Here is a 22,774-nt window from a genome sequence, read left to right on the forward strand (position 1 = left end):
AATCTGCAGGAGGGTCGGGAGAATTCCCCAGAACAATACACAAGGGAAGGAGAGGTAAGACTGTTCTACTGGGCAAGCAGAAAAAGACAGAACAATCTCCTTAGCAAGATGGCTTATAAGCACAGAACTGAAAAAGAATATCACATAATGGAGACGGAATGTATGGCTAATTTCCCTAACCGAAAAACTAACAAAGAGGGTACATGCCTTAAACAACACATCTGGGTTTTTATATATATATAAAAAAAACCACTTTGGTACCCCATCACAAAATGCTGAAACAAACATCCTGATGAGTAGAACCACCAACCATGCCTATGGAATTATGACAAAATCTTATACATTATTCTTTGTTTCCTGAGGGAGGAGGATGGGAATGGGAAAAACTTCTTGCTTTGTTTATACACTGTTGAAAGCTAATAAAAATTGTTGTTATTATTATTAAAAATAATCTCCTTAGCGTTTTGCTGAATACAATTCTTTAAGTAACAAACAAATAACTTTTGTCGATTTATTTCAGCGAGTCTACTGAAAGTAAAACTTAGTAGGTTTTAACCAAAGGAAAATAAAGCCAGTACTTTTTGCAATCATTTCCACTATAATGTACATGAAGTGCATCAAACATTCAGAAGCTGTACAGTGGTACCTCGGGATGCGAACGGGGTCCGTTCCAGAGCCCCGTTTGCATCCTGAATAGAACATAAGATGCAACAGCACATCTGCGCGTGTGCAGGTTGCATTTCGCGGCTTCTACGCTTCTGCGCATGATGTCATTTTGACCGTCTGCGCATGCACGAGCGGCGAAACCCCAAAGTAACACGCTCCGTTACTTCCGGGTCGCCGCGGAGCGCAACCTGAAAATACTTATCCTGAAGCATAATTATCCCGAGGTATGACTGTATATAACTTTTCTATCTTTATTGCTCCTAAAATTCTCACCAAAAACTTGCATTGAATCTAAAATAACTTAGGAATCAAAGCAGAATGGATGTGAATTTTTAGCAGTGCAAACAGGCATATGTATACATTTAGAAGCTAGGAAAGGCTTCTTTATGATGCCGAGATCATAGTGCTCCTTTTTGTTTGGAATTGCACAAGCAACTATGCAATTTAATAAATAACATCAATTTCTGATCCAAATATCTTTTAATTGTAGTACATGACAAGAGGCAAACAGGTCACTACAAAAAAAGCAACTGAGAAGAGATAGTGCTTAGTCTCAGTTCTCTGTTGCAACAACCCATTAAAATCTAAATAGAGATCTGTAGGATGCACACTTATGACATTCATTCTTGTTCAGGCCTACAGAAATGGCTGGTTTAAAGACTGATTCTTTTGCAGCTGTTTACTGATTTTATTATTTTTATGTCACCTGTTGTATACTACATTTTAATGCTTTGCATTACATTTGATGAAACGTTGCATACTACCCTGGGAACCTTCGGGTTCAGGGGTGGATTATACATATAGTTACTATTATTAAAATAATGATACTGATATTCATTTCTATTACCTAGTTTATTATTTAGAAAGAGTATATGCTTGTAATTGAGAAAGAAATTCCCTTAAGTGTTACACAAGCGCATTAAAAAATTATCATCTGCATTTGATTTTCATCTTGAAGCAACATGCTGGCCATGCTTGGACCATCATACCTCACTTTTATAAGCAGAGATATGAACAAACCCCCTGCACACAGCTGCTTTTGCTCCCACATTTGTACACACAGGGAAGGAAGACACATTTATCCACAGCTCCCCATTTCATCCACACTAGGAAATTATGGTTAATAGCTTTCAAATAAACCGGGATATCAAGCTATGGTTTAAAGTTGGCTGCCTGTCAGATCCTGGCTTGCTTGGAAGCCATTAACCATAGGTTCCTTCTACATCCACACTGGAAATTAAGGTCAACTCCAGCTTTCTGGGTCATTTCCCCACCTACATGAAAGAAGGAGCAAAGTTGCCTCTTTTGAGTGTAGAGGGCTCATTTTCAGTTCAGGTCATGAAGCTGAAATACGATCAATCTGAATGCCGTCATTACATCAGACTGAATCAACCAATAGGTTTATAGAGAAACAAGCTCAGGTCCATTTAAACATGGAAAACCCAAGGTCAGAGGGCAAGTTTCCATGGAGAATGCTTTCCTTAAAAATAATTTAACTATGACAATTGTAGTCTGTAAAACAATGAACATGCACTCTTCTCATTTAAAACCCCAACAGATGCTACCCAAAAGTATCTAGAAGCTTAAGATTACACCACTTTGCCTGAACCATTTATACACTATACTTGTATAATATCCTTTTAATTACTTGGCCAGGATCCAAAGGATTTTGTTAGACATGGCCAAGGAGTTAGGCTTCCCCAAGGGCATCTTGATTTCCTTTGAACGTGGCATTACAAAGTGTGTTTGAAATCCCCTTGTTTTCAAAAAGGCAATATGCCTTGTAGCAAGAGGGGAGGGGCAATGTTTGACGAACACAAACCCAAATATCTTTTGGGCAGATGAAAATAGTACAGTTCATTGGAACCTTCTCTTTCACTCTGTAAGGTAAACAGAAAGCACCTTTCAGTTTGGATAGTTCAACATATCTGGATAAAACTTGCCCCCACCCCCCAATCTACATGGCCACCCTCATTTTTTGAAGTTCCAAGTAAACACAGGGATTTTTACAGCCCTTGATGGGTCTTTTGGACTACACTTGGTGAGTAACAAATTGCAAGGAATGGTCAGGCTCTTCCCAAAAGTTAACAGCATTAAGCAGAGTACCCAATACCTTGAAGTCCTTTCCCCTTTCTGGGATGTGAAGAGCTGCCACATTTACAGACACCCTGATCCAAGCAAGATCACTGGATTTAAATTTTCTTTAAAACGCATGGGATGACCTAATGTTGAAAATTACATCAATTCAAACAGTACCTAGATACGACACAGCTTTCCCTGAAATGGGGCCAAAATGTTTAATGCCTACCATTTTGAAATACACACATTGGGTTTGAATGCATTTTAGGTTGTTCTGTAAGGGAACAGTTATATGCAGTCTTCTGCCTTTGGCTAAAAGGTTCAATTTGACAATCTTATGGTTTCTTCTAAAGCGTTCTGGGTTCTAAGTACTACAACTAGTATTAACAACACATATCACTTCGATGGTTTCATTGCTGCTATATGTCAGGGGACTGGCATCAGAACTAGGGAGGGAGGCAGGGGGGCCGTTGGGATACAGAGAGCCTCTGAAATTCCTGAGGAGCAGTTCCTCTTCCTCCAGCAGTGAGAAAAGCCACACCTCCAGTGGGGAAGAGAGGGAAGGGGCCAGCCAAGTGGAGAAAGCTCGAGGATGCTGCTAAGAGCCAGGCTGGCCAGGAGGAACGCGCAGAGGGGTGAAACGCAAGGAGGGGAGGAGCAGACTTGGGGTGCTGAAGTTCTTATGTTGGGGGAGAAGCTGGAAGAGGCCACTTCTGGGTTCTGCAAGTGACAGAGATGGACATGAACTTGGTAGATCTGTACTGTAAATAGTTTGCGCAATAAAACTTGTAAAAGACAGGTCAGAGTCCTGTAAAAGACAGGTCAGGTCGTTACTCACGAGCAACCATCACCAGCACCTGACACTATAGAACAGGGATCTCCAGCAGGGTACACAATATTGTCCCCAGGCTGCTGAGATTAGGCTGAAAGAAACATTCTAATATAGTTCCAAAAGTGGGAAGTGCCATATCTTTAAAAGTGGTCACAAGACCAAAAATGTTGTCTATGGAACATGGTAGCTGCCCAGCTCAACAACAACCACCAAATCAAATAGAGCTAAAAAGCTAAAATCTGGCCTGTGAGAAAGCAACAGATGTGATCAAATGTCAACCTGTTTGCATTTAGGTCAGTAGAGCAGCTCATGATAATATGATATGTCGGTTATGTGGGGGGGGGGTGGAGTCTGTTGTCAAGTAATCCTACCAGATTAACATATTTTAGTCTGATCTTCTGTATGTGTGTGAATATCACTTGATCAGTATTATTCTACAAAACCATAGCTTCGGCATTGTTTATTTACTCATAAGCAGTACAAATCTGGGCTGCATCCAATGTTAGTCCTACTCAAGAATTCTCCCAATGAAACTGAAGAACAGGAATACCGTATTTTTCGCCCTATAGGATGCACTTTTCCCCCTCTAAAAATGAAGGGGAAATGTGTGTGTGTCCTATGGGGCGAATGCAGGCTTTCGCTGAAGCCTGGAGAGCAAGGGGGGTCGGTGCGCACCAACCCCTCTCGCTCTCCAGGCTTCAGGAAGCTCTCCCACGGCTTGTGGATAGCAGCCTGTTCTGCTCGGGCTTCCCCACCTGGGGGGGGGGGGAATAATTTTTTTTCTTTATTTCCCCCCCAAAAAACCTAGGTGCACCCTATGGGCCGGTGCGCCCTATGGGGCGAAAAATACAGTAGCTAAAATTCTTTCATTTCTTTCATTCAGTACATTGAGTACTGAATATAACCCACAATTTACTAACAAAGTATATTTTTTTAAAAAAATTCAGAACACAGACCTACTGACTGATATTCTTAAAGCAGTTTGGGGTGACTTGTTTGAAAGACTGCCTTCACCCGTGCTTTTTTCAGAGGTACTCTAGGGTACGTAGTACCAGCACCTCTTTTCGTTGTTGTTAAAAAGTGTGGCACTTACTGTAACAACTTCATGGGTACGCAGTACCAGCACCTATTTTTCTAGGGGGGAAGCACTGGCCTTCACCCTAATAATAATAATAATAATAATTTATTATTTATACCCTGCCCATCTGGCTGGGTTTCCCCAGCAACTCTGTGCAGCTTCCACCGAATATTAAAAACAATACAACATCAGACATTAAAAACTTCCTTAAACAGGGCTGCCTTCAGATGTCTTCTAAATGTCATATAGTTGTTTATTTCTTTGACATCTGATGGGAGGGCGTTCCACAGGGCAGGCACCACTACTGAGAAGGCCCTCTGCCTGGTTCCACGTAACCTCACTTCTCACAGCGAGAGAACCACCAGATGGCCCTCGGCGCTGGATCCTCGGGCACATAAGGAAGGACTATTTCCGATGTTTCTATTTTGTTGGGGCCGGGGGGGGGGGTACTGTACGTCACTTTGGGAAGATTTAAGGCCCTAAAGTGGCACAGAAGTCATTTACACAAGCAAACAGCTCAGTTGCCCCCCCCCTCCAAGTAGGCAGTAACCATAACATTATTTCTGATTGGGGGCCTTTTCTCTTTCAAACTTTTAAAAGACCCAAGTTTAAAAAATTAGGAATGGAAATGTTACTAATGTGCATACCAAATTAAAAAATATGTAAGCTCTGCCAATAAAAATGGACTGTCTAGGCTCAATTGTTATTCAGACTTTCCAAACTTGGTGCCTTCCAAGTCGTTTGGACTACAACTCCCATCAGCACCAGCTGATGACGTAGCCAACGGTCGGTGATGGAAGTTGTTGTCCAAAACCTCTGGAGGGCCCATGCTAGGGAACCCTGCATCCCAGGGACAATCAAGTCCCTGCCACATCCTCCCATCCACCATCGTCAAGCTTCCTGTGCCTGAAGAGCCCTGTTGCCAGAAGGTACATGCTAGAACAAGCCTCATGTTTGCAAGATGGTTTTCTTAATGTCAGAATATGAACATTATTGGGAAATATTGGGGGCATTTCCTAGTTGCCACACATCAACTTGAAGGTGGTTGTTTTTTAAAGGTTGCTGTACACATGTGAAAATTCTTGTATCAGATTTCCAGATCCCATCCATTTAAGTGCAACAGCAGCTATACCTTATTTTTCTTATGGTCACATGCCTTCCTTGTTTTTGCACTGATGCTGCATTTCCAGCTGACAAGAGAAGGGTTAGTGGAGGAAAGTGGTAAACACAGTGCAGAGAAATTCCATTCCACTTGCAACTTGAGCAGGATGCAGACTAATGCACAAACAAATAAAGGGAATTATGGAGGCTTATCTGATGTTAAAATCTCATTGTTGCTGTCAGACAACTCAGCTCATGCAAGCTCAAAATAGTACTGTACTACTTCCTAGAACAAGGCAGCTCAGAATTCCAAGAGCACAAAACTTCATAAACAGCCTTGGAAAAGGCAAGTAGGTTCACACTTCTACCTAGTGATGCATCTAGCACTGCTCCAGCACCAAAACAGAAGCAGACACCACTGCCACAAGCATATCTCCATGTAATGCAGCATGTAAGTGGATGGCTATACAGCCTACAACGGAGTCTCCTTAATGGGATGGGGCTTTCTCATTTATAGAGACCTGATTAAGAATCTACCTGCTGCTGACAAATTAAGTGTTGCTCCATGCTAGAAACCCATGAAAGTTGTTTGTACTTGGCCTTTATGTTGAATGGATTTTTAAGATTAGTGTGGATTTTTTATCGTAGCATTGTATTATTTTTTGGTGCAATGCCGAGATAATTTATTTTATGAAGCTTCTTAATGAGGATGGTAATAATGTAGCAGTCATGGGATCCTGAAATTACATTCAAATGAATTTAGCAATTGCTGGTGGCCACAGTTTCCTCCTAGACAGAGGAACACAGAAGTACTATACCCAAACCAAATATACATAAAAATATCTATTCGCAATTTCTAAAAACCCTTTTTCATTAATGCATACTTATCTCATGACTATACAAATTCATTTGGTATAGTTTCTTTGAGATGGGAATAAGGTTAAGGCTAGGGTATAAACAATGTATATAACCCTTGCAAAACAGACTACAAGCCAAGGTCTATTTCAGGGTTTCCCAAACTTCCGTCTCCAGCTGCTGTTAGACTACAACTCCTATCATCCCTAGCTAGCAGGAGCAGTGGTCAGGGATGATAGGAATTGTAGTCCAAAAACAGCTAGAGACCTAAGTTTGGGAAACCCTGGTCTATATATTTAAACCAGGGATAGCTGGCTAACCTTCAACCTTCCAGGTCAGGAACAGGACTGATCTGGCTGCCCATCAGCTACCAGGTCAAGTCCAAGGTGCTGGTACAGACATACACAGTCCTAGGCACCTTGGGACCAAGATACCTAAAATCCCTCATCTACCTAAACAAAGTTGTTTTCCATTTGCCTGCACAAACACTACATCTAAGATGAAGCTTCGTTAATCAACTTGAACTTTGCAGTGACATGTTTGCATTATGCTTTGTTTGTATTCCTGTTACAAAGGAACACCCTTTCATGATTACATCAGATACTGTATGGTGGCAGTTGGTTTAACAGCTCCTAGTTTAAACTATGATAAGGAAAACACTACATGAATCTTGGGCTGGGGTGTTTTTTAAGGGGGGGGTTGTTGCTGTTAATTTTTTCTATCAAATTACTGGATCTTATGATTAATGTGGAAATTATTCAATTTGCTTGTGTGCTTTTTGATATTTTGTTTCTGACTACTTTTGTTATGTTTGTGGTTATATATTTTTTTAGATGTTGTAAGCCGCCTTGAGCATGGATTTTAATTTTGGAAAGGCAGCATGAAAATAAAACGAACGAGCCTACCATGCAAATTTACTTAACAGACAGGTCAAGACAATAATGAAGTAGGAAAATGAACTGAACAGGACCTCTGCATTTGATCATGCTGAAGCTGTGCTAAGCAAGTGTTAACAATTTAAAATAAGATACTGGTTGCTAAATCAAATGACGGTTCTATTCTAAGCAGAGCTCTCTTCTAAATGTAGCAGCAACTATGGAAAGGGGGTCAACACTCATCTATTAATAAGGTTTTTTATTGTGCACTGGTATTATTGCTTTTGTTCTCAATCACAGATTTCAGATTTTCGCTGCTGGAATAGGAAACACAAAATCAGAGATCGAATTTAATCACTACATTGCAGCAAAATCATTTCTACTACATTTTAGAATTTTAACTTTTTTATAAAAAAAACTCACTGGAGGTCAACATACAAATTCAACATTTACTAGAAGTCAAATATAACGGCTTTGTTAAGTAATTCCACCATAACAGGTTTTACAGTTTGCATCTTGTGCAATGCAACGCCAACTGCTATGTGCTTTGGGGATGAAGCTACTTCAGCAACTATCAGGTGTTACAACAGAACTCATGCTTTGTTTTTAATTTCAGTATGTGGAAGAGGTTCAGTATTCGTATTTTAAATCCACTATATCCTAGAAGTTTGGAGTGAACAACTATACCCCAAAAGCATTTTAGGGGACAGGGGAAACCCTACTGGACCAGGTCAATGGCCCTTCTAGTCCAGCTTCCTGCTCTCATGGTGCTTAACCAAATGCCTGTGGAAAACCCACAAGGAGGATCTGAGCACAAGAACCCTCTCTCTTCCTGTGGTTTACTGCAACTGGAACAGCTGGAACAGAAACAACAGAGTTGTGGGGGGAATGAGAATTCAACCGTAAGAAAATCTACCCAATATTCCTAATACTAAAACTCTTCCCAGCTACTCCTTGCAGCACTCTACTTTCAACTCATAAAGAAAATATATAGTTTTGGTTAGATTTTCAATAGTCAAGAAACATTTTGATTCCTAATGACTTGCAAAAGTACAAAAAAAAAATTAAGAACACGCTTCCACCTACACCTACCCCAAAAAAGAATCCTAATGATGACTGAGCATGCTCAGCGGAGACTGAATGCTGACTGACTATTCAGAGGAGAATAGAAAACAACTAGGGAAGGAAAAATAGAACATGTATCCTCAGAGAGCACTCAATACTGCAACATTTTGTTGCAGGTTTTACGAGTATTTAGTACAGTGTTACCTCCGGTTGCAGATGGGATCCGCTCTGGAGCTCCAGTCGGATCCCAAGGTTTCCGCAACTGGAGGGACAGCTTCTGCGCACACATGTGCGACGATAAGAGTACGCACGCGGCAGAAACCCAGAAATATACTTCCAGGTTTGCCGCTTATGTATCCCAAAGTTTATGTAAGCAGAGGGATACGTAAGCGGCGGTACGACTGTATTATTATTGTTAACACTTCTTTTTATATATATATATACTCCCAATAACTATTTTTTGGTTTTTTTAAAAATAATATTTATTGCTTTTAAGGATTACAAAAAAGGAAAAGAAAAGAAGACAAAAGAGAAGAAAAGGGGGGGGGGGAAAGACAAGACAATACAATATATAGACAATACAAAACACAACCTAAACCCATTAAACTAAACACATTAAACTAAACAAAACAAAACCCAATCCCTAACCCTAAATAATAATAAAAAACAAAAACAATTTAAAAACATACATCACATCTTTTCCATACTCTATCTTTCATTCCCTTTTTTGTTGATTAGACAAAAGAATTTTTTCCACTATCCTAATTTACAGTACATCAAAAACAGTAAGCCAAAGAATTAACACTGTTGCCCAGAAGTTTCATTAAATTTGGTGAGTTACCTAAACTCTTATTCAGCTGTTAGTCTTTTACCAGAAACTGAGGGAAGTTGGCATGCTGAGAATATGGCTTAATTTGGCTGAGACACACATTACAGAAACAGTTACATTTTCAAGTTGTTAAATAGACTGGAAAATGGGGCAATTGTCTGTTTTGCTGCCTTGCGCTTCTTTTTTTAAAGACATATAATGTAGCTTGGTGCTCATTAGCATAATCACCGAGTATAATTCCCCACTAAGGGAGGGAAATGGCTAAATATTTTTCACATTTGTTTTGAAATACAGTTGTAAAAGGTTCAAGTGATGCTATAGATATTGCACTTTTCAAATAGTGAATGCTTATGTTATATCCTATCCACAGAAATTCAGCAACTTTTCCCAGTATAATTAATGGGAAACAATGGCTTTATTTCCTTTTCTTTGCATTACACTGTTGGAATTCTGGTTAACAACACAATGTACTACTACTGGTGTGAAAATGCAACAATAAATAATAATCCATGTACAAATTTGGGTATAACAAACCTCAGCTCTATTCATCAAGGCAATCCTAGTATCAGCTACCTGGAAGTAAAACCCATTGAATTCAACAGGACATACTTCTGAGCAAATATGTTTAGGAACATGTTGTGAAACTGGAGCTTGAAGAACAGTCCTAGAAATTAATCTGCTTTGATGTGGCACAACTGCACTCTAAACTGTGAACTGTTTTAACATTCCTTGTGATAAAACATACACAACTGGATACAAAACAAGACTACACATGAGCATTTTTGCAGTTTGTAAAGAAGGGGTTTTTTTAAAAAAAAAAAACCCACTGGTCTCAACTTTCAGTCAGTCCAGCAATCTGGATTTCTTGTTATTAGCTCATACCTTCCCTGCTACACTCCCTTCATTATCTTAACAATAGCAAGATACTATTGTTGCTTTTTAATACATTATATGAATTCATGGGAAATAGAAGTTATTACATTAGGATGGCTTATGTGCTCTCTCCCATCAAGCTGCAGCAGTAATTGTTCAGCATCTACAAGCCAGATGTTCTGGTTCTATACACTAATATCTGTTTTCCTTTTCCTGAGGGTGTTCCTTTTACACCAGGCTTCCTCAACCTCGGCCCTCCAGATGTTTTGAGACTACAATTCCCATCATCCCTGACCGCTGGTCCTGCTAGCTAGGGATCATGGGTGTTGTAAGCCAAAAACATCTGGAGGGGCGAGGTTGAGAAAGCCTGTTTTATACAGTAATTCTACATTTGTTTCATATGGGGTACAAAGTATGGATATATGTTTTTTCCCCCACTAAGGTCTTTACTCTTATGTTCTTGCCCTGAAGAAAAATGGCTGCAGCCGCAATGTCACATATAATGAGGAATCGGACAGATGCTAGCAAGTTGGGCAGGGATTTAAATAAGGCATCATACACCATTAAACCCTTCCCAAACATTCACAGATCAGTATTAATTATTTTGAAAGGAAAAAAGACATACACACTTTTGGGAGGGATTAAGAAATGTCCACATCTTTAAAGGAACGGGGAACACACAACAGAACAGTAGACATGCAAGCTAACAAATTAAGATTCTGTCATTAACCAAAAGAAATGTTGGCATGAACCTGCACACATTGCATGCTGGCATTAAATAAATCAGGGCCTCACAGTTTTTAAATCTGTGCTTTGACTTTGGTGATTTAATCAGGGGGGGTTGTGGGGGGTGGAATTTATGTTGTCCTTATTCATTGTTTTATGTCTTATCTGTATCCAAATTGTTTTCTTTCTTCTTCACTGCAAGTTGCAGAGATAGCCTTATGTTATGAGGCAGGAGTATAAATGATAATGATATAATGATAATGATAATATAGAAATAATAAATGTATAAATAGCCCAAACAGGCAGGGAGGGGCATGAAATGAAATAGAGAAAACGTAGTACTGGCAAACTACACATATGGTTTCTGAAATTAATAATAGAGACTATCCATGTTAAAAAAAGGTTGAATACAAGGCAAAGCCAAGCATGGAACAATTTCCAAAAAGGTTTGGAGAAATCAATAAACCGCTGTGTATATTCAGAGATTTATTCAGTACTAATCCAAGCAGATGTAACAGGCAAACTGCCACCCTTCATTGTTTGATAACTATTTGTACAATACTCAGAACACAGTAGAAGCAAACGGACACAGGCCAACGTCAACAGCAATGTTTGCAATAATTTAAATGTGGAATTTTACACCTTCAGTACTTTCTTTCTCACCAACCCTTAAGGAGGCCTGCAATAATACAGTTTTTCAGGCTGAATGCCTCCTGGAACAAATGAAGATCTTCACACTAAGCAACTCGCTGCCCACCAATGGGAAATGAGCCATTTTCCGGCTTGCTTTCAGTGACTCAACGCTTCACTCAAATTATGTAATACAGTGGTACCTCGGGTTAAGAACTTAATTCGTTCTAGAGGTCCGTTCTTAACCTGAAACTGTTCTTAACCTGAGGTACCACTTTAGCTAATGGGGCCTCCCGCTGCCGCCGCGCTGCTGCTCGATTTCCGTTCTCATCCTGAAGCAAAAGTTCTTAACCCGAGGTAATATTTCTGGGTTAGCGGAGTCTATAACCTGAAGCATCTGTAACCTGAAGCGTCTGTAACCCGAGGTACCACTGTAGTAAGCATTTGCTTCAATGTAAGATCACATATTTCGGGGATTTCCTTAGTAAACAAATTGGTTTAACACAAACTTACTCTGACCGATAGCTCATTAGGCAGAGCACAAGACTCTTAATCTCAGGGTTGTGGATTTAAGCCCCATGTTAGGGAAACTATACCTGCATGGCAGAGGGTTGGACTAGATGACCCTCAAGGTCCCTTCCAACTCTATGGTTCTCTGAAACTTAATCTTAACCAATTATGGGCAGGCCAAGAAAGTCTTAATGTAGGATTGCAAGACGAGGCCAATGCCTGCTACTTCATCCAGACAATATAACCCATGTACTCTATTTCATTTGCACTGTATCTCCCCAATCTACATTTAGGAAAAGGAAATTTTCCCCTCTAGCTTTCAAGTCTTTTTTTAATCATTGAAATGTCCACAAAGGTTTCTGTCTTACACACAAGAAAGGCAACACAATGAGCAAAGTGAGAATCTATTTAGAAACCAACTAGGATATTTTGTTTCATTCACACCAAAATAATTCCTTTAACATCTTTCAATCTGTGCATTTTATACATGAACTACAGTCATATAGAGGGATGTGGGTGGCGCTGTGAGCTCCTGTTGCTCGGTCCCTGCTCCTGCCAACCTAGCAGTTTGAAAGCACAAAGTGCAAGTAGATAAATAGGTACCGCTCTGGCGGGAAGGTAAACAGCATTTCCGTGTGCTGCTCTGGTTTACCAGAAGCAGCTTAGTCATGCTGGCCACATGACCCGGAAGCTGTACGCTGGCTCCCTTGGCCAGTAAAGCGAGGTGAGCACCGCAACCCCAGAGTCGTCCACGACTGGACCTAACGTTCAGGGGTCCCTTTATCTTTACCTTTACTTTTACCGTCATGTATTCCGTGTGCTGCTCTGGTTTCGCCAGAAGCGGCTTAGTCATGCTGGCCACATGACCCAGAAAAACTGTCTGCTAACAAACGTCAGCTCCCTCAGCCAGTAAAGCGAGATGAGCGCCCCAACCCCAGAGTTGTTCGTGACTGGACTTAACTGTCAGGGGTCCTTTACCTTTACAGTCATGTAAGTCAACAGCATGGATGCACAATGACTACCGTACCAAACCTTAAGACGAAGACAAAAGTTCAACTTTAGGCTTACGTTTTTCATCATCAGCATGCACAAGGGATGCTGCTCTTGACAAAACATCCAGTGGAGTCTCCATTCCTGGCAGGATCCTGAATAAAAAGAGAAATATTTTGTAACTTTCTGAAACGTGAAAAATAAAGTGAGAAAAACATCTCATTGCTACAGAAAATAGTAAAGCAGGGACATCTTTGACAAGCGGAGAGCAAGAATTCATTAAGACGAAATATCTGCATGTATTTCAAATCTCTGTTTTTAATTAGTTCCTCTGCAACCAAATCATAGTGCAATGTGTAACAGTTTCTTCTGGGTGATCGCAACGCCATTTATCATGGGTTGGGATTGAATGACTAACCGTCCTCACTGAGTAACTGAAGAGATACCTGTGCAATCTAGAGTCATTCTCATCTACAAGCTAGGAGCAATGCAATTCTTCAACTTCCACTAGAAAGTTCTGATCTAGAACAGAGCCAGCAACCATAGGCCCCTAAGACTTAAACATGCCCAAACAAGACTGTAAAAAAAGAGATGTAACTGTGGAAATATTACTTCCTGGCAACTACCTTCAAGGGTGGAAGTTGAACCACTGACCCACCACATGCCTTGCTGGTTGCCGAAAATGGCTCTGTTGGAAAATTCATTTTGTAGTCACAGCTTCCGAACTGCATTGCAGGTGCCTTTACACTCCTCCCTAAAACAGGCAAGGGGAGGGGACGCTTCAGTGTTCAGGTTGTAGGAACTACTGTGAACACCTAATGATTGTTTTCATTAAATGGAATGGATAAGATGATCATGGGAACCCTTTGTTTGATCTTTTAATAAGCCAATTCAGTTCCAAGAGCACTGCAGCAAACAAATCACTGTTGGTATGCAGCACACGAATAAAGCACATTTAACAATCCAAACAATAGCTCTGGATGTCCCAGGTAACCCAATTTTCTAGGCTGGTGCTAGGAATTTGAAGTCAATTCCCAGCACTTCCGGGAGCACACAAAAAACCCTGTCTCAAAAGTTTCAAAAATTATAAAGACAACTATTGCAACAAAGATGGCAGAAACAACAAATATGACCGAACCCCAAGGGTGCTCATCAATGGTTCCTCTTCATCCTGGAGAAGAGTGACTAGTGGGGTGCCACAGGGTTCTGTCTTGGGCTCGGTCTTATTCAACATCTTTATCAATGACTTGGATGATGGACTCAAGGGCATCCTGATCAAATTTGCAGATGACACCAAACTTGGAGGGGTGGCTAACACCCCAGAGGACAGGATCACACTTCAAAACGACCTTGGTAGATTAGAGAACTGGGCCAAAACAAACAAGATGAACTTTAACAGGGAGAAATGTAAAGTATTGCACTTGGGCAAAAAAAATGAGAGGCACAAATACAAGATGGGTGACACCTGGCTTGAGAGCAGTACATGTGAAAAGGATCTAGGAGTCTTGGTTGACCACAAACTTGACATGAGCCAACAGTGTGACGCGGCAGCTAAAAGAGCCAATCCAATTCTGGGCTGCATCATTAGGAGTATAGCATCTAGATCAAGGGAAGTAATAGTGCCACTGTAGTCTGCTCTGGTCAGACCTCACCTGGAGTACTGTGTCCAGTTCTGGGCACCACAGTTCAAGAAGGACACTGACAAACTGTAACGTGTCCAGAGGAGGGCAATCAAAATGGTCAAAGGCCTGGAAACGATGTCTTATGAGGAACGGCTAAGGGAGCTGGGCATGTTGAGCCTGGAGAAGAGGAGGTTAAGGGGTGATATGATAGCCATGTTCAAATATATAAAAGTATGTCACATAGACGAGGGAGAAAGGTTGTTTTCTGCTGCTCCAGAGAAGCGGACACGGAGCAAAGGATCCAAACTACAAGAAAGAAGATTCCACCTAAACATTAGGAAGAACTTCCTGACAGTAAGAGCTGTTCGACAGTGGAATTTGCTGCCAAGGAGTGTGCTGGAGGTCTTTAAGCAGAGGCTTGACAACCATATGTCAGGAGTGCTCTGATGGTGTTTCCTGCTTGGCAGGGGGTTGGACTCGATGGCCCTTGTGGTCTATTCCAACTCTATGATTCTATTCTATGATTCTATGATACACAGCAGTATAGTTCCATGGAGCAAACAGATTTGGCCCTATTCTAGCAACTTAACCTCACCTAGGCAAATGTAACCAAATGCAACACGTTGGCTCTCATTCATGGTCTTGTTAGCCCTGCTGCAGACCTTCAGACCTATAAATCTGGCAACCTGCAGAGATGGACGATGAGTTGACTCATTTGTGGTCAGTGACAGCTTTCTAATATAGACCATGAGTACCTAGACTACTGCTGCTTCTACCGGTCTGTACATGGCTTTAGGGTCAATCTCCACATGTGGATCAGCTCAGCAGGCTCGAAGCACAGATGTGCCATGCACACAACATGCAGATGAATTGATCGGCTCTGCACAACACAGTCAGTCACTGGGTTGAGGTCAAGGGTGAGGACTCCCTTTGTGAAACCAATCCCTCCTCGAAATATTGATTCTACACAGTTTAAAATGCCTGAAAGAGCATTTTCGGAGGCTCTCTTTTTGCCACATCAACTTGACATGTATCTCTTGGAATGTCCAATAAGGCATTAAGGGAATACCCCTTCTGTTTTTAAAAGAATAACCCCACATCATTCTACTCTATTATCCCAAATGAAATATCACAAGCCTACACGTGCTCAAAAGCTACAAAAATTAGCATTGCTCATGTATCATGTGTCATGACTGCTTACAAATAATTTTACATGAGGCCAGTGTGCTGCAGTGATTAAGAAGCAGACTTCCAGGCCTAGCATCCTTCAGATGTTCTGGACTACAATTCTCAACCTTGTCAAATGGTCAGAGATGGTGGGAACTGTAATTCAAAACATCTGGAGGGGACATGATTAGGGAAGCCTGAGTTAAAGTATCCACCTAGAGGTAAGGAGACTCAAATTCAAATCAGCTATGAGGAGAGGTGGCCTTGGGCAGGTTACTAACTAAGTGTTGTTATGAGAATAAGACTGGAAGCAGGAGAACCATATCTGCTGGCTTGAGCTCCTTGGAAATGCAATTATTTAGAAACTAGAAACAGGATAGGTTTCAGCCACTTCAACAAATACTTTACACATAATAATGCCATAGTCTAAGAATAAAAGAAATTCAGGTAAGAGCATGAATTTAATATTGTGGAAGATGTCCCACAAAATGCATACAGAAACCTCCACAAAAGTAAGGCTCATCTCGCAAGAGCTTCCAGAATGGTGTGTCTTGGTCTCGCCTACTCTCCAACTGTCTCAGACTATAATTTGAATATAAATGTTTGACCATGAAACATTCAGGGCAGCAAAGTGGATTTTAAGGCTTTATGGTTCTTTCAACATGAAAAGCGTGCTTTTGGACCAGAATTGTCATTCTTCATTACTACCACAGGAAAAAAGAATTGTATTTGTGGTGGGAGCCATTGATCTGCTTCCATTCTCCTGTTAACATGGGCTCACCTGCCAGAAATATTGGTTACAGCAATATGTGTGTCAGCACAAAGAGCTGGAAGGCAGAATCTTGCGGCCCTTCCACTCCTACCTCATAATTGTAAACTAAACTGCAATTGTAAACTGCCCTGGAAAAAATAAATCCTACACTGATTCAGTTTCGAAACCAGGCCAGTTAGTTCGGTTTTCTTTCCTTAGGACATAGCATACCATCATAGTGCCAGTTCACCCTGTTGGAGGAGTACTGCTTTGTGTGAGAAAACACACAGAGAAAGTTTTTGATATGACACTAGAATCACCTCATGCTCCTCCCATCAAACTGTAAGATTTCTAGAAGGTAAGACAATTTATATAACATTTCCTTGCTTTTCTTTTTAAACTGCTCTGTGAGGTTTTTTTTTACCATCCTTACATTCCTTCACATGCACCGTTGGACGCTGTCTCTCACAGACTCTGAACTCAGGTGATCTTTTGCTTTAAGAAGCTCCCAATGCCACAAGCTGGAGGCGTCCAGAATTTCAAATCAAAGTTGCATCACAACTGTCAGAGAAGAAGGTGTGTTCATCAACAATGCAGATGGCACTCGCTGGGAGAATAGAACCGACAGTCCTATTCTCATGGAACGAGAACCAGACGCCTCTTCCTTCATGCATTGCAAAGAGGACATAAAACTTCTAGGATACTAATGCAATGCAATTTGGCTGATTCTCCTCAGCATAAAGCCATATACATGGAACAAATAAGAAAAGAAAGCAGCCAAACTGCACCTCAAAGAGCTCATGAAGCAACAGAAGCCAGAATGGAGCTGGATAGTCCAAACAGGCCCACAAAGTAAGGGCAAACGGGTGGATGTGCCATCTGGTAACAGCCTACAAAACAACTCAAGGAGGACAAAATCACAGCCACTGCAAGATTTAGAAAATCATACTTTTCTTGCCCCTCGTTGCTTCTGTCTCCTTCCTGGGACTCTTTGACCAACCCCTCAGTCAGTTGACTGGGGATCACCTACTTCTGTGATCCACCCAGCAAGTTGCCGGTCCTAAAACGTCTGTTGGGTTAAACGTGCTCACGCGAAACAAATACTGGGAGACAGCTAGAAGCTGGGTGAGGCATCTTGCAAGAGCCTTGGCGAGGAAGAGCTCACCGCACGCGGCAGGATCTCCTCTCCACAAACACAGCAAGGAGCGCTGCCTCGATCAGGCAAAAGGAAGAGTCGCCTGCAGGGTTTGTTCTGTGGAGCAAAGAATTCGGCTGCATTTGGACTAGTGCTAAGTTAGGGGCAAGTTAGCGCCGACTTTAAAAAAGGGGGAAGGGGAGGTTTGTTTGCTTTTTAATGCAGCGTGCAAATCTGGATAGCGCCACTCGCCCTCCCCCACCCCACCCCCCCGCGCTCTTTTGCACATGCATTTTTAACATTGCAAACATTCTGGGCGCATTCTGAGAGGAAAACACGAGAGCTAAAGAGAGCCTCAGCTCTAGCGCGCACCAAACAGACAAAAACACAAAAAAGCAGCCAGGCCCGCGCGAAGACAGAGTGTGCAGGGCATGTGGCAAGTCTAGACACAACTCTGCAAAAGCACCCGGCCTGCTTGAGGGAGGCATGGAGCCACTCCGGCCACCAGCTCCACGCCGCCGCCGCCTCCTCCTCCTCCAGGGGGCCGTGCGCCTCGCCTGCTTGCCTGCCTGCCCGCGCATCTCCCTCCAGCAAAGCTCCCCCCCCACTCCCAGCCCCGCGCCGCCCCACCAAGCGTGCCGGGCGAAGCGGGCTCGGCGAGCTGCAGCAAGCGCAGAGTTCCGTCGCCTCACTCACCAGTTTGCACGAGCTCCGCGCTGCTGGGTCGCTTCCCCCCTGCAGTGCAGAGCCGAGCTGAGCCGGGCCAGGAGGGGGGCGGAGACCAGCGTGCTCCCGGCGGCGGCTGCTCCAAGCGCCGCTTGCGACTCCCGGCAGCCAAGCTGGGCTGCGCGGGCTCCGGCCGGAGAGAGCTCCCTGCTTGCTGATTGGGCGAGCGGGCAGGCGAGCGAGCGAGCGGCTGCTCCCCAAACAATGCGCGCCTTTGCCGAGTCAGCAGCCGCGCGAGGAAGCCCGCGCCGCCGTGCGCTGCTGGCCCAGGGAAGAATTCCAAGAATGATGGAATTCTCTTCCTAGCAGGTGGGGAGAGTCGCGCGGCCCCATTGGCTGCGGCGCCCATGAGATCAGCATATATTAGGATAATGAGGCCCTGACATCACATCCTCAGCAGGTAGAAAAGGGGAGGGCGAGGCAGGAGGTACCTCATCTGAAGGGAAGAGCCGGGTTGGGGAGGGGAGCCTTGAGCTGCCGTGACCCCTCCGGGGAGGAGGGTCGGCGCCGGCATTTATAACACCCCCCCCACACACACTTCCTCCTCTTTCCTCTGACTCCACCTCGTTTGTAGCAGAGTTTTCAGCGTAACGTGCTGCGGGCTCCGGGCGGGAGGAGAGGAATAACCCCCCCCCCCATCAATTAGATGGGAAGTTCCTCTATCCTGTCTCCTTTTCTGCATTTAGGATGTGCTCTGTGTTGCCCTTGAAGTCAACATACAGACATTTCAAAAATAATCCGAGAAATAAAGCATCAGAAATAGGTGCATATGAAAACACACGTTTTTGGGTTGCATGTGTCAGAGCACTGAATATGAACAAGCTTCATTCAGCCTTTCATTTGGTAGTATTATTGCTTGCTTACTACGGATGACATTACTGTTTCCATGGCAACATTTCTGCGCCCAGCAACTTGGGAAGTCAGAGTACAGTACACCCTGGCAAAAAAAACCAAAATCGGACCCTAGAAGTAGCAAAATGAATTTCAGTAGGAGAAATGTAAGGATGTACAGCAGGAAGAACCAGCTGCACCAATATAAGATGGGGAGGCACCTGGCTTGCCAGTAATACATGTGAAAAGAAACTAAGGGTCTTAGTAGACCACAAGCTTAGCATGAGTCAACAGTGTGATGCAGCAGCAAAAAAAGCTAGTGCTATCCTAGGCAGCATCAACAGAAGTATTGGAGGAAGTAATAGTCCTGCTCTATTCTGCCTTGGTGAAACCACACCTGGAATACTGTGTTCAGTTCTGGGCGCCACAATTTAAGGACGATATTGAGAAGCTGGGATGTGTGCAGGGGAGGGTGACCAAGATGATCAAGGGTCTGGAAACCACGCCTGATGAAGAACAGTTGAGGGACTTGGGTATGTTTAGCCTCAAGGTCTGCCACATGGGGACTGTAGCAAGCTTGTTTTCTCCTGCTCTGGAGGATAGCACCCAAACCAATGGATTCAAGTTACATGAAAGGAGATTCCAACTAAACGCCAGGAATAACTTTCCTAATAGTATGCAATCTGTGAATTTTATATCAGCTTTCCATAATTTTTCCCAACTTTCGAGTTGGATGCTATGTCCCACATCCTGAGCCCATGAGAGAATTACATGAAAATGATGTATAGATGGTATATCACACCAGTGAAAATGGCAAAGATGTTTAGGAAAGAAAATAACAGATGTTGGAGGTGTAAGGAAAAGGAAGGAACATTTTATCATATGTGGTGGGAATGCAAATGCATTAAAAAATATTGGGAAATGATATACAATGAATTGAAAAAAATGTTTAAAATGAATTTCATCAAACACCCTGAAGCCTTTTTGTTAGGTATCTCAAATCAAGAGCTACCAAAAGAAAAATGGACATTATTTATGTATGCTACAACAGCAGCAAGAATCTTGATTGTACAACATTGGAAGACGGAAGAAATACCATCAGAGGATCAATGGCAAGAAAAGCTGATGAACTATGCAGAATTGGCTAAGCTAACAGACAAACTACAAGAGAAGAGCAAAAAGGACTTCAAAAGAGTCTGGGAACCATTTACAATTTATTTGCAGAAACAACAGAATGGACTGGATTCACTGGCAGGATTTGAATAAACTTTCACAACTTCCTTTGAGTAACAGATATTTTAGAGAAAGACAGAGGGCCTTCTCGGTAGTGGCGCCCGCCCTGTGGAACGCCCTCCCATCAGATGTCAAAGAGATAAAGAATTACCTGACGTTCAGAAGACATCTTAAGGCAGCCCTGTTTAGGGATGTTTTTAATATGTAATGCTGTATTGTTTTTAATACTGATTGGGAGCCTCCCAGAGTGGCTGGGGAAACTCAGCCAGATGGGCGGGGTATAAATAATAAATTATTATTATTATTATTATTATATAGAGAAATAATAAGGGATTTTATTTTTGTGTAGAAAAAGCAGGCTACAATAAATAAAACTAAATAACTCAGCAGAGGGGGGGGTTGAGGGAAGTCTAGAGGAGGGGAGGGAGAGAAATTGTAAATAACACAATGAATTAGATTTGTATCATTAATTGTTATAAAATTTAATTTAATTTTTTTTTAAGGAATAACTTTCTGATGCTAAGAGCTGTTTGACAGTGGGATAGACTGCCCTGGGAGGTTGTGGGCTCTCCTTCCTTGGAGGTTCATAAGCCACCTGACATGGATGCCTTAGTTGAGATTCCTGAATTGCAGGGGGTTCAAATAGATTGCCCTGGGGGTTCCTTCCAACTCCACAATTCTGTGATTCTTTGATCCTATGCTAAAGTGGGGGTTTCTTTGGGGCCATGGCGATGTATCACTGCAGCTTCTGTGTGTCATTTCTCAGCAAGGATTGCCAAGGTGACCTGGTAACTTCCCAGTAGACAGGATTATTTCTATCCAATTACAAATGTAGGGGTCTTCTAGAGAACCTGGACAACAGCCTTCATCCTGACTTGCTTGCATAAAGCTTAGGCTGTGGTTAGACTATGCCCAGTCCTTATTGAACATTCAGTCTGATTTGTTTGCAAGGTGGTTATATCATAACGAGCATTCATCCTGGTTTGCTTATGGAGTGTGTACATGTCTACCTGTTATACCACTCATTAAATCTTTCAAAGGTATCACAAAATCTTAGTACACCTGGAATTTTAGCTTCTTCTTTTTTAGTGCCGGTCTAGTTGATTCTCTGTGACTTAACTCTATCCACATCTTGCCTTAATAAAATTATTGGTCATAGTTTACAACTGACATCAGCTTTATAAAATGTACTTCAAGGAAACTTTAATCTGAAACAAGTCACTAAGCTCCATATGCAAATAATTTGAGAAAGTATTTCAGCATTGCTCAACTGCAAAGCTGCCGCTTCATACAGCCTGACATCTAGCCATACTCAGATGACAACAAAATGTCAAACTCTATCAGAAACACGCCACAGTCATGGCAACATTGTTCATGTGAGAAGACTTAAGGATACTCTTCAAAAGTTACTTGGAAGAGAAAAATAAGAGACAAGCTGTGTCATCAAACCTAAACTAATTCCAGATATGCTGTGAACATTGTTATACTTGGGAAATATAGTAATTATTGCATGCAACAAGAAATAATGCAGTATGCTGGCATTAAATAGTTTCTTCTTTCTGGTGACATTAAAAGACCATTGCCTTCTCATACTTGCAAGTGGGGACATAACAAAGCACTCATTTTTCAAGAGTATTTTAGTCTACTGGTTAATTTCTCTTGCTTTTTAGTATCAGTGCCTTGACTGCATGATTTGTTCTTAGTTGCAGAGAGACTTCATCTTCTAGTGCTGCAAGACTGTAGAGATGTAAGACATAAATCTGTGAAACTAGTTCCACGCATGGCAAATGGGAGTTGTGTTTCTTGAGTAGCACCTCTGCAGGCTACATTTAAAAGATTGAAAATAAAGGGAGTGGTACATGCAGTTTGCCACATGACAGGGATCAATTGTTCAAAGGAACCAAAATAAAAAACCCTGTTGGATCAGCACATGCTCTTGGCCTAGCCTCACTCGTTGGGTCCAGGCCATTATAAACAGGGAGATGGGGAAGTCCCAAAGCGCGTGTTTTTTTAATAATAAAAAAGTCAACATGTTTCCTTTGAAAAAACGTTTAGTCCCCCCTACACACACAAACACACCCACCCTTCAAATGTTGTCTAAAAATGCTGTACATGGCATTCAAACTGTAAGAGAAACATTGTAAATGGGACGGGATGGTCCAGACATGCCATAATTATTATAACTCAAGATCCCATAACA

At 42.1% G+C, this 22,774-nt stretch overlaps 1 protein-coding gene across 1 annotated transcript in view; it reads right to left on the minus strand.

Annotated features, from left to right (window-relative positions):
• VGLL4 (vestigial like family member 4) overlaps nt 1-18,596 on the minus strand; it is a 99,077-nt gene extending 80,481 nt beyond the window's left edge. Inside the window, exons 1-2 of the mRNA XM_081901248.1 lie at nt 18,481-18,596; nt 13,188-13,264 (exon numbers count right to left, since the gene is read on the minus strand). Of these exons, the coding sequence (XP_081757374.1) occupies nt 13,188-13,251 (64 nt within the window). The 5' untranslated portion in view covers nt 13,252-13,264; nt 18,481-18,596. The remainder of the gene's footprint in view (nt 1-13,187; nt 13,265-18,480) is intronic.
• Nucleotides 18,597-22,774: the final 4,178 nt, after the last annotated feature.

Source organism: Podarcis melisellensis (genome assembly GCF_964234715.1).
Source record: "Podarcis melisellensis genome assembly, chromosome: 2".
Taxonomy (NCBI): Eukaryota; Metazoa; Chordata; class Lepidosauria; order Squamata; family Lacertidae; genus Podarcis; species Podarcis melisellensis.